The sequence below is a fragment of the Cylas formicarius genome, unplaced genomic scaffold (assembly GCF_029955315.1).
Source record: "Cylas formicarius isolate icCylForm1 unplaced genomic scaffold, icCylForm1.1 PGA_scaffold_1__22_contigs__length_36826433, whole genome shotgun sequence".
NCBI lineage: Eukaryota > Metazoa > Arthropoda > Insecta > Coleoptera > Brentidae > Cylas > Cylas formicarius.
The window spans coordinates 10054424-10067983 of NW_026844264.1; the positions used below are offsets into that span (position 1 = coordinate 10054424).

General features: G+C 33.8%; 1 protein-coding gene across 1 annotated transcript in view; it reads right to left on the bottom strand.

Annotated features, from left to right (window-relative positions):
- LOC132696321 (uncharacterized) overlaps positions 1-13560 on the bottom strand; it is a 175958-nt gene that overhangs the window by 145092 nt on the left and 17306 nt on the right. Inside the window, exons 2-4 of the mRNA XM_060661075.1 lie at positions 9275-9535; positions 6767-6962; positions 3847-4076 (exon numbers count right to left, since the gene is read on the bottom strand). Of these exons, the coding sequence (XP_060517058.1) occupies positions 3847-4076; positions 6767-6962; positions 9275-9352 (504 nt within the window). The 5' untranslated portion in view covers positions 9353-9535. The remainder of the gene's footprint in view (positions 1-3846; positions 4077-6766; positions 6963-9274; positions 9536-13560) is intronic.

A 13560-nucleotide genomic window follows, 5' to 3' on the forward strand; every position in this document is an offset into this window, starting at 1 on the left:
AGTGAAGATACTGAATTATTCCACTGAAGCCTGCAGTTGTTTCAAACAAATGTATACAAATTTTGTCATTTCCTTCAAAAAACGTTCGATAAGTTTTAGAAATATCTACTGAAGTTTATTTTTGTATTCCCGACTATGTAACTTAATACGTTTAATATACGGAATCCTGAAATTGAACAACCTCGTCTACCTATCCAGCCTTTGGTTATAAGTAAATAAATGCATAAGTAAATAAATGAGAAGGCTTAATCAGTATTTTTCATATTTTAACTTATTAAACAGACCATATTTTATGCTTAATAATCAGGCAAACACAAACAATAAACCAACAACGGGAGGCTGGTTATTTTCGCGAAAAATTGTTCTTCATTCGCTTCATTATTTAAAATCGAACGGCACAGGGAAAAACCCGTATATACGTTTTAATTTAACAGAAATAATAGATTTCTATTAACACTTTGCGTTTGGGCGCGAGCGATATTTTTTCGGCGTACATATACGTCCATAAAATTTAATTAATCAGTCAAATAACTGGAAAAATATTCGGGTTAAATGAAATTTACGAACTTCCGCCGATATCAGGAATTTATTATTCAGTTTCGGTGATATCGAGTTTTGTAAAAAAGCGCTTCGCAGTAGAATGAAATGGGATAGACTGCAAGTGGTACGCGCCAAATTTGTGGTTAATTTAATCTTTTTTTTTGCGATTAGCAAGTTTCGCGCGCAAAACAACACACGCCATTTTCCGTTTCAGAAATTCAGATTTTCCGGGATTTAAACGATGTCATTGAAATTAATAAACTCACATCCACTTCAAATCCTTCTTATTCGCTTTATTAATTTCGCTTAGATAACTTTGACAACAGCATGCGAAGAATTGAAATTAGTTTTCAGTTATGTAAGAAACCTTAAGGTTTAGTTGTCAATTGCACCTATAACATATATGCATATATAACATCCAGGATATTGCAAATAAAAGGTAACAAGATTAATATTTTTAGCATTTTTAGCAACTGAAAAATTTATTAAATTGTCGCAAAGACATGTTTTGTGGAATAACTACAACAATTTGATGTAATGAAGTCAGTGAAATTAAACATAAACAATTATTTGTCATTGCTTTGAGGCTGTGCTTAAGTTTATATGTAATGACTGTGAGAATTTGATAATAATAATTTTGTCCCTTACATGTACATCCTGCCTCTATCTAATTAAGTGAGAATAAATTAATAACTATAAACTTTTACAAGAAAAACCAAAAAAAGCTGACATTTGTTTTAACATTGTGTGTTTTTTTAATATATTTAATTTTATAGTTAATATTAATGGGGAAATTATTAAATTATTGTCAGTTAGTTCGTTAGCAAAGCCACAAGACTGTAGAGTACAACAGGCAGCGAATTGTGGATCGGATCATTACTTGATCGTGGTCCAACTGGTAGATCCATTTCGAAGAACTGTTACAAAAACCGAAGACCATAATAATACCGCTGAAGAAACTGGAAGAAAAGTACGATATAAATTATTTCTTCTACAACAAGGCGGCATCAAAGATCTATTCAAGAGAAGACTAGAACATGAACTATAGAAAATATCAGTAAAGAATAGTATAGAGGAAGAATACGAGAGTCTAAAACAGTAACAACTAACACGATGGCAGAAAAATTAAAAGATAAAAATGATTCCTAAAATAGATGGCTAACCACAAAATTACCCCAATATAGAGAAGAATATCAAACTAAAAATAGAGAACTAAGGAGATCAATAAAAATAGAAAAGAACAACTTCTGAGACAAAAGTGCATTCGTACTAAAAATAGAGGCATGGAAAACAGATACAAACCTCCAACTAATTTCTATACAAGAATGGAGACAATATTAAACGCATCTGATAGGCGAAAACAGATCGGAATTCATACTGGTGGAGCCACTATTAAATAACGAGGAAATTGATAGAAGTCTAACTATAACATCTGAGGAGATTGCAAGGGCGCAATCCAGAATGAAGAATGGCCGATTCCCTGGCACTGGAAATATCCCCGTTGAATTGTTGAAAGCAGGAGAGCCTGGTATAAGGGATAGAATAACTCGACTAATGGAAAACTGCTGCCACAAATACAAGTTCCGTCGGGATGGAAGTCGGGCACCTAATACCTATTTTAAAAAAAGGAAACAGAACATATTCCAAATACTATCGAGATCTAAGTGCAAATAGTATAAAGAGCCGACTTTTTAGTAAAGTCTAAATTGTTAAAATAAGGCAAAACATCGGTCACAGAGTCGGCGAAGACACACAATACAGATACAGACACTTTCACCAAGGGAGTGAGACACTGATGCACTATTTGATCTATATGTGGCAGCTGCGCTTAAAAGTTTGAAAACACGATGTAGCGATAGATGATAATGATACTCGAATCACTTTATTTATCGCTGACGATGAGATTCATGATGAAACGGCTTTACGAGTAATATAAAACGTGGGGGTTACAGATGAGTCTTGAGAAAACAGAATACTTGGTAGCAAACAGCGATGCTCGATTTCAAGTTCTAGTCACTGATGATGTAGGTATTATCCAACTCTAGAAATTTAAATATCTCGGAGCACTTGTGGATAAAAACGGGGTGGGATATATAGAAATAAAACACATAATACAACAAAGCAGGAAAATTGTAGGAACTCATTCTGGTGGGATAAAAATTCCTCAAATAAAAACAAAAAACGAGTTAGGAAAGCAATGGTGGAGTCAGTTTTGAGCTATGAATCATAAGTGTGGACTGCAGATCTAGAAACAAGGATCTTAGCTATAGAAATGAATTTGTCATGATTAGAAAGAAAACCCAATGATGAAGTAAGAGCTCACATGAAAGCAGAAGAAACGGTGCTGAATCGAATAGAAAGACGATTTATGAAATGGTCTGAACACCTATTAGGAATGCCTGAAGAGAAATCGCCCAAAAAGAGGAGACCGCCAAGAAAAAGAAAACGAGGCAGTTTGATCGTGGAATGAAACGATCATAGCGAAATCTACAGGAAGAGGATGCCTTGGATAGAGAAGTTTGGAGAAGGATAACGGAATGCGGCAAGATGCTGCTAACAGTTGTCATAGTGTCATCTTCTTATTTTAATCGCTTTATAGGTATAATACCAAAACACTAAACACTAAAGGTATTTTATGTTGAGGCATTTCATCTCAAGTATTGTTTCATGTAAGATCAAACTTTCTCAAACCATAACCGAATCGAGCACAACTGTTCTGGATTTTTTTGCAATATGCTTTTTTCAATAGCCGTTAAAAATTGATAGTACAATGGAAGAGAGTATATAACTTTTGATGTATGCCTTAAACAGTTTTTTACGTAATTTAGAATTCAATATTTGTTTATTTACATATACCGTTTTGAGGGATATGTATATCTCAACTGACCATCTATTATTATTATTATTATTATTATCCAGCCTAAGTTATTTTCTGTCTTTGTAAATTGAAGATCTTCATTGTCTGATTGAAATTTAATGAAATTTATAAAGAAATTATGAAAATTGTCGCTTCCAAGGAGAGCAAATAGCACAATTTGTCTTTTTTAGAATTTAGCTTTAGATTTTTTTTTATTATATTGAGAAATGCTATAATAAAATTAGTTTCTACATTATCCTAATTAATTGAGTTAAATGTGTCCAACAGTGGGGAATTATCAGCATAGGATTTGACAAAATTCGAGCACCTCAGACTTGAACCCTGTAGCACTCCTGAGGTAACTTTACAAAAATCTGCTTTGTGTTTTATACGTCACAGCACCGTCAAAATTTAATCGAATACGGTCCTGCGAGTATCAAATTACATACCTTTTCATGCCGGCTCTCATGAGTGAATTCGTCCTTTTCTAACTCGTTCGTCGTGCTGCCGCTCGTTTCCGCCGGTTCCACGCCGTCCTTCTCCTCTTCATGGTAGGCCGATTTCAATGGGTCACACTCTTCCGGTTTTAGATTAGTGGTTCCAATGAGTTCGACGCCCGCCGACGCCTCGTCTCCGTCATAACATTGACGTCCTGTCTGGGATTGCCCCGAGGTCAAACCTACCAAAGTGCCAGGAAATTGACTTTCGATTATTTAGATGCAAGGGTGCGTGGTGATTATATACCCGTAGCTGTGTTATCTCGTACGTTTACGATTCTATTCTGCGAAAACAATAATCGTGGTGGTTGTGTTTAAGGTCGAAGCCGAGCTTCTTCAGATAATGGCGAGAAATCGAGAAAAAAAAAATTCTTGTAGGTAATAATACCGACGTCAAATACAAAAAATAATAAACTTAATAAAGAATCGTTAATATTGCGTAGCAAATAAGTGACAAAGGCGTGGTCTAGCTGCTTTCATTGTACGATTAAAAGCGTGCAAATTCTTGAACGCACCAAGGTAATAAAAAATGCAGCATTTTTGTCGATGCTCCACTTCCTCTGCTTTACTGGACGAGGCAAACCTTCCTCTAATTTTCGGAGTATATAGAATATTTAAAATAACTTATAATGATGAGTTCTTCTTGAGTTGACATTGTTCAATAATAGCAAAAAGAATTTTACTATATTTCAAAGACCTAAACCCAAGAAGAATTCAATCGTTTTAAGGTGAATAAAAAGAATCTATTAAAAATAACATTAGTTTGGTTCACAAGGTTCAAAAAGGCTATAAACAATGGGGCTCCAAAAATAGTTTTTTAATAAAAATTTGAACACACAACTTTGACTGGTTCTTTCAATATTCAAAACTGGTTTTGGAGTTATTTTCTTTTTAGCAAGTATTGGTTACCAAATTATAGGTATATTTCACGAATGATAAAATGGGAAATTCCGTCCAGTTCCCCTCAGAATGTAAAAAACAAATAAGCTTTGTACTCCCTTCTGTCGGACATTTCCGGGATATTAGCGCACGCGACGGTCATTTCAGTGACTGTATTGGTGTAGTTTTTCAAAAATCTGCACAAAAACTAACGGTTGTCGCAAAAGTTTAGTATATAAAACGTTTGGTAAACTTTCTAAGTCACTCGTTTATTAAGCACACACTCCGCTGCGATCAGCTCGTGAAAAATAAAATGTGTTTGATCACTTACGATGTTATACATTGCTCTCATTATTTGCCAATGACGGAGTAAAGCGAAAACTTTGACGGCAAATCGTATTCCTTTGATTAAATTGTTTGTTGGCGGCAAAAATACTCCATAAATATAAAGCAGTACCGAAGAGATTAGAAAAAAAACTTCTATCCTGAGAAGAAATGGATTGATGAAATTTATGTAGTACCAAAAATATGGTAAAACAAAAATAATAATAAAGGGATTGATAATCGTCCATACTGTCAGCGAAGAGGAATTTTTTACTAAACAGAATATAGCAGGACATAGTGTTAATCTGAACTCATATATGTGCAAGTAAAAGGATTTGTAAGAAGGCACAACCAAAATAAAAGATCTTAAGCTACCGTGCCATTAAGGAATTAGTGACATCAGAGAACTGGCGAAAACCAGTCCAGCATGTGATTAAAGAAGAAAAGAAAGTGTTAGATCTTGACTTCTTCATGCGTCGCAGCTTCAACCCGTTACAGATTATGATTTTTCATAATTTAATTTCTGTACAATGTATTTCCTGTGCATACTTAATGAGATTTTATTACTCTCTGAAAATTACTCTCTGAAATAGAATTTAATAAAATATTTTACATACACTAATAATGAAAGAACTAAAACCATAACTTAGCGGTAATTAGAAACTTGTAATTATATTTATTTGTTAATTATTAATGATTAACATAGAAAAATGGTCAAAATTTAATTTTTAAAATACGAGACTATGTAAGTAAGTGATGGATATTAGGCAGAGTTTAAGAAAATCCAATATTATTGTCTTCTTCGAAACCAAAAAGGATCATCTACTTGATGTTAGACTTAATTAATATTAATTATAATATTAATGATCATTATTATACCACTCTTCCACAAAATTTTAAATTCATTTTTTTTATATTTTACAATTTTATATAAAATAAAATAAAGTATTCACCGTTTCTTTGTGCATGACGTAAGAAACGTTAATTTTTAGGGAGCCTGTGTACTGGAGTAACAAATTTACCTGGAAAAATCCAGTGAATAGTATTTGTGGTATAAATTTCAATAAAATAATACAAAAAGGACGAATTTTAGGACCCCGTTATACAGACGGGTAACTTCTGACGAAAGCATTTTCAATCACTTGTTTATTAACTAAGCTGATGTTATTATTTAATATTCAAGAAAAGTTTTTTACTTTAAGCTTACTGGGCTTTTATTTACAAATTTCAATTCCCTCAATTAACAGTTCTATTTTCAGTAAGAACGAGATTGGCATATGACAGATTGCCAAACAACAAAGCAAAGCAACATATTTGATAAATAAATTTCAAAAATAAATTAATTTACATATAAAAGCCTATTTATTTTATATTATTCTGATATGGTAAACATTGGCTTGGCTAAAATGTTCTAGAAAATTTGGCAGAATTTTTCTTTTAACGTTTTTTATTAATCTGTTATTTTATTATTATTGTTATTCAATATGCTCATTAAAATCCAGTGTTTATTAGAACTTTTCATTACGCTTATTTAAAATTTGTTTTCGTTAGCGTGGTCGCCTATTCAATATGGACACATCTAAAATATTTACGCGCCGCTCAGAAATGCCCATTCAATTTGTCGTAAATGCCACTAGGCTCAGGTGTTGAATATGAAAGATTAACTTACCCCCCGTATAATTTACATCGAAGGAATCATCGAGGGCTTCGATAGACACGTGCTCGGACGTGGACAGCGTAACCAAAGAGCTCCCGGATGTGGCTAGTGACGATTCGAGAGATACTTCAACAATTCTGTCGTTCACTCGACTCTCAAAGGAAGTGGGATTGGGTGCCTTTTGTGTCATTTTCGACTGCATTTCGAGCTTTAACAGGAAGGGATTGTACACAATTACTGTGAGTCGACAGTTACTTGAGAATAATTTTCTTACTTTGTTTTTAACACAACGCAAATGGCAGTCTCCCCACTTTGAAACATTAATGTTATTGTACATATTCCAAATTAAATAGAATCTCTTTATTATTATTTTTTCTTTTATTCTTACAATTGGCACAAATTACATTAAGAACATAAGACTGGTACTTAAAATTGAAATAAAAGGATTAATATTGGATAATAAACCACCTATTTCCTTTTTTCCTCTTCATTAGTATTCTTACAAATGGTACAAATTGAATAACAAATATTTTTTTACTTACTGATATTTTTAAAGGAAATGTGGGTTTCAACGGAAAGCAAATAGTAGATTTATAAGTCAGTCAGGAACATGAATACTGTATTCTTGCAAATGGCACAAAATTCGGTTTCTTTTAAGTGCAAGCATAAAGCTTTTCTCTTTTAATAAAGGGTGATTGAATAAGGGTTTCCACATTAAAATAATAAAAAAAATTCTGAAGAATATAAAAATATACAAATATTTTTATTTGCCATTTTAGATTAGTGTATTACAATTAGGTATGAAAGATGATGACATTCAAAAGACCCCCGCGACTCATGTGGCATGACGTAATTCGTTTATTGAAATTTCCTATCACTTTTTGACACAATTCAGGTTCTATGCCGGCCATTTCGCGTCTAATCTCCTGTTTCAGCTCTGGCATAGTGTTTGGTTTATTTCTATACACTCTGCTTTTTAGATACCCCAAAAAAAATCTAGGGGAGTAAGATCACATGATCGCGGCGGCCAATTGATATCGCCGTTACGTGAGATAATCCGACCAGGAAACTTGCCCCGCAGCAATTGCATCGTTTCTCTGGATGTGTGACAAGTGGCTCCATCCTGTTGGAACCACAAATCTTCAATGCTTCCAACTGCTCCCAGAAAAAAATCAGATATCATGTTTCTATAGCGAACACCATTAACCGTAACAGGGTTCCCCGCATTATCCTCGAAAAAAAAGGGCCAATTATTCCTCCGCACCAAAACGCACACCAAATAGTCACTTTTTGAGGATGCATTGCTTTTTGAACAATCTCTCTTTGATTTTCTAATCCCCAAATACGAGCATTGTGTTTGTTTACAAAGCCACCAACGTGAAAATGTGCCTCATCGCTAAAGATGATTTTCGTTGAAAAATGAACCCCTTGTTCTCGTATCCATTCTGCACACACGCGGCGCTGTTGATAATCTCGAGGTTTCAACTCCTGAGTTATTTGGACTTTATATGGGTGTAGATGCAAGTCTTTTGTTAAAATTCGCTGTGTGGTTGAATACGTAAGGCCCACTTGCTGCGATCGATGAGGAATCGATGTGTCTGGATCTTCGCCTACACTTTCGAGAACAATGGCAATATTTTGATCTGACCGACCTGCAAAAGCACGTTGTGGGACTTTGAGGTTAGTTACAAATCCAGTTTGCTCAAATTTTTGAACGACATTCCCAATTATCCTCCCAGAAGGTCGAAAAATTCACGTAGAGCCCGAAATGCATTTTTTCTTGATCGACAATTTTCATAATAGACTTGCACAATTTTTATACGTTGTTCAGTCGTATATTGCTCCATGACTAATTTTGTTTATGTTTTGAGGTTAGAAATCTCATATGATAATAAATAAATACAGTGGCGTTTCAAAAATATTTCAGTTTGTAATGTGGAAATACTTATTGAATCACCCGTTAGAATAACTACTCTGGATAAAACTTACAGTATAGATGTATTTTCTACTCTCTTTTTGTTGCGCCCCATGCGAAACATCCAGCACGCTACCATTAAGAAAACCGAGTTTGTTAGCTGTAACTTAATTTTTTTTGCCTACGTATTATTTATTTTATATATATTTAACCCAGATAAAGTTCCGGAATATTTTTGCCGAAACGATTCGTTGGTAATTTTAATTTGTTTTGCGTGTTTGAGAGTTATTTGTTTAAAATACTGAAATAATGTTCGTGACAGTGGAAACGCGATATTTAAACAGAATAACCAGGATATATCGAACCAATTAACTTTGCGTAACAGCGGAACGAGACGCACAATGGGCTTAATATTTTTGGGGGAAAATCGGAATTGAAACGTTCGTATTTCATAAATTCCCACTTTCCGCCATGAAAAACGTCAGACAAAGAGATGGACCGTCAGATTTTACGAACTAATTCTCTGATTTTGGTGCCAAACTTTTTTTCTGCGTTTGTGTATTATAAAATGATTAATCTCCAAAAAAATGCATTTCCCAACTTACCTTGCCGCCATCCTTCAAAACAAATTTTCTCTTTATCCTAACCGGAATCCTAGATTTTCTGGAGCTAGTTTCACGCATCTTTACTGCACAACTCGCTCCCTCTTGAACGCTTGACTGCAACCACTCTCGTTCTCCGCACCTTCAGGACGTCGGGGGTGGAAATTGCAAATTCAATTTCAGGTCCTTATTGCCCAAAGGGTGTTTAAACGACGGATTACGTCTGGTACAGCGAGGGGACGTAATAACGTCATATTATGTCACCTGGAACGAATTAAATTATTCGATAATTATATTTCCCAAAAATATTATTAGATTATTTATGAAAAAAAGAGTATCTTATGACGTAAGGCGAACAGTTTTTCTTTGGAGTTTTCATTACGAAGCTAGCCAAAAGTTTTTTTTTTCATCCTTATTAGATGAATGTTGCCATGGTAAAACGAGCAATATAGTTACTTTTTGCAATACCCTAACAATGTGGAAAATGGTAAAAATAAATGTTGAATACACTTTTTGAGCATTGTAGCGATCATTTTCTGTGATATGTCATCAACACGCCCAGTTGATTTTGTGAAAAATTGGGTTTTTGTTGTATGTCCCAATGAGCCTTTTGGATAAATTTACCCGAAAATAATAATGCGCCGGATAAGGAATGGATCTTTATAAGAGAACATTTATTCATAAGCTCTAGATATTGTTCCAACAATATATACAGAGTGTTCCACTTAAGAACTGTACACCCTTGTAAAATATTTGTTTATGGTTCGATTTTGATATTTTTTTTTTGTTGGATTGAACTCTGAAAATGCACTAAAACCTTATCATGGCCCACTGAATCTATTTAACAAAAGAGAGAGAGGAGAGAAGTATTATTAGGGATTTTTTAAAAAATAAATTGGCAACGAATTCTTATTCAGGAGTACTTAGAACCCAACTACTTTTATAATGTTTCAATAAAGGGTGTTTGAAATATCGTTTGTGCACCGCTTGTAAAATCTTTGATAACGGTTTCATCTTGACATTTTTTTTTGTTGAAGCTCTCTCAAATATGCACCAAAACTTTATGTTTCTTATTACATCAACCTGAGGTCGTGGCTAACTGGGAGTAATGTCGAGAAGGGCTATCAGGGTTTTCTTTAAGAATAAGGTGTCAACGAATCTTTATTTAGGACTACATAAAACCTAATAATGATAATTCTTTTTCTGTTGAATAGACTTCACTGAAAGACAATAACGATTTTCTTAAAATTAAATATGATTAGAGAGTCTTAGATATGAACTAATCAGACGTTACAACCCTGTACTTTTTTAATTAAAAAGGATTTTTAATTCTCATGTAATAATGAAAATAACGGAAATATCAACATTGATTAACGTCGGCATACTGTTTCCTTTGTAAAACCAAGTTTGCCATGGAGAAGCCAATATTGGACAGTTAAATTCACTCACTAATTTATATTTTAATTTTGTTTACATGTTTCGAATACTAAGATTTATTGTCCCTTAAAAAGTCTTAATCATTATTTTTGAAATTTGCATAATTAAAATTTGTAAGATCTTAAAATCACATACAAAATAATCATTATTTACAAACTTTACAATAATTATTTTTTTTAAACATTAAAAACTTTGATGATTCGTCTAGTTACGTTTAGGTAGTGCGAAACACGAATCTGTTGTCATTTTCAATTTGAAAAAATCTCTAAAAGTACTTTTTGATTTTCCGCTTCACAAAACTGTGTTAGTTAGCCATAACTTTAGTCGATGCTATACAAGAAAACCGTTTCATTTCTCCTTAGTAAGATCCATCCAGCAAAAAAAAAAAAATCAAAATACAGGAGCAATGCTTAAGCGAGGCGCCCACAATATTTTGAGCAACATTTAGGGTTGATGTAGTCTTGAATAAGGATTCATACCAATTTATTTAAAAAAAAATATTTTGTACTAAATGGTATAAGCTAACATTACTTTTAACTCAATCGAGACAATAATAACCCAAAAACTAAAAAAGATAATAATTTGCTGCTCTACAGCTACAGTCAATAACACTACCATCGTTCAATACCAGTAATTAGTTTTAATACAATCATACATCGAAATGAAGCTTTCATTTTCCAAAGCATTTAGATTAAATTCATTATAAACAGCATCGTACCTATTTTAGAAATCCGCAGCCTTCCCCAGTACTTTTCGATATTATCTACGTGAAATTTACAAAAAGCAGACCTAAACAAAATAAACCTCTATACATTGAATATTGGGTTATTAATTTTTGCTATTTATTTCTTGCCGATATGACAGTACTGTCTCAAATTATTGGATAGTTTTGTCGAACACGGAAAAGATGCGTTTAGTTGACTTCGATGTGCAATAAAGAGACAAATGATCATGGGCTTGTTTGAAAGTCATGGTCAACAACAAATGCTGATGAAATAAACTATTTTAGATTTCCGTTGTCAATCATTATTTACATCCACAAGGTGTCAACTGATCAAGTATTTCCAGTCATCTGCAGGTTAATAATGTTGAAAATTCTTTACGATCATCGTGGATCGTTCATAATGTGGTTTGAGAAGAAGCATAAGAAATATAGCCAGCTTATCTATAACAAAGATGCTGTAGTTTCCATTCTTCAGAACATCCTCGATCTTTGAAATGTAGATTTGCATCCTTTCTTCCGTTAGATCTTTAATGCTTCACTCTTTCCGAATGTATATTAATGCTACCATTTTCTCCTTGCCACCGTTTTGCAGTGGAGGCTTAGTTTTCTGATCTTCCATGAAGTCATCTGCTTGCGGTTTTGTAAGATCGACCAGGTGCACTGATAATGTGAATGCTTTGGTTATCTTTTGGGACTAAATTGCTCCAAGGTGTAATTCTTGATTTCCTCGAAGAATTTCGTCTTGTATGTAGCTGGCAGCTGATTTATTCTTGACTGGCTATTCAAAAAATCTTTTTGATCCGTTGTTTTTATTCAGCTTGATACCGTACGAAAATAATTATTAGTAACTGGTCCATACTCGGCATCAAGTGTTTGTTTAAAGGTTCATAGGCAATGATAAATATTGGTGAAATGAGTGATTTTGGATTACTATTTCCTTTAATAATTACTTCTACAACATTTCAACCGGTGGAAGTCCAAAATATATTATTTCATGTTTGTAAGTTATTGGACGCAGGCTGATACCACAAAATTCCAGTTTGAGCGTTGTGATATTTCTGGATTAGGTAACTCTCGTGCTAGATGTTAAATTAGGGATAATGTACTAATTTATAATTAATCAAAATTGATCGCACTGTCAATGAGATTTTAACAAGTCTATAATCGATATTCAAAACTAGGTACCATGGGGGCAGTACATCACGCAAAGTTTGACCGACAGCGTGAAACTGAATAGCAAATCTCCATCCGCCGTCAATGCAGGATTGTCGCACGCAGAAAGCCGAGAGTTTTGATTGATTGACTATTTTAATTAATTCAACAGGAGGCCAAAAAGCGCATCGGAAGCGGGCCGACGTAGATATAAAATAATGTTGGACTATACTGGGCAAGCAATGTTTTTTTAAACTGTTTAATGGCTTTGAAATGTTTCACGCAGCGCCAAACAAAATTTTCCGCACATTTGCATCCCATTTACCACCAGAACTGGAAACCGCCTAGGCCCCAATTTTTTTTTTATGGGCATGATTGCCCAACATTGATAAATGTAAAGGCAATTTTAGATTTACACGGCTAAGAGTTTTTATACAAACAAAAATTTTATGAAAGCAAAAGAGATGTAAGACAGGGTTGCATACTGTATTCAAATCTTATCAACGCATGCTCGGGCAAGATACTAGCTAATAACCAATAAGGCTTTTAAAATCTTATTAGCATAATTAGAAGAGAAGGAGATGTATTTGGATAAATAGAGAACAAAAGAAGACAATATCAGTTTTCAGAAATACACATATAAATGGAGCAGGTTGATAAATTCAAATACCTTTAGGGAGAATATAAATCTGAAAAAACGGTATTACGCTGCCACATGGTTAATGTAAAGACTACATTCCTCAAAATAAAGTTGCTCACAAACTATACACTGACACAAAAGGAATCCAGAAGTTTTGTACAAAGTATTACAGTAGCCTGTGGAAGTTTCTTTTTAAAAAAAAACAACTAACGTTAAATCCCTAACACTGGTTTGTGAGAGCTTATGTTTACTCAATGCTTCCTTCCGTATGGAACTGAATCCTAGACGCTGGGAATTGAGAACGTTCGGAAACGTTTGATATGTGGGCAATGCGCT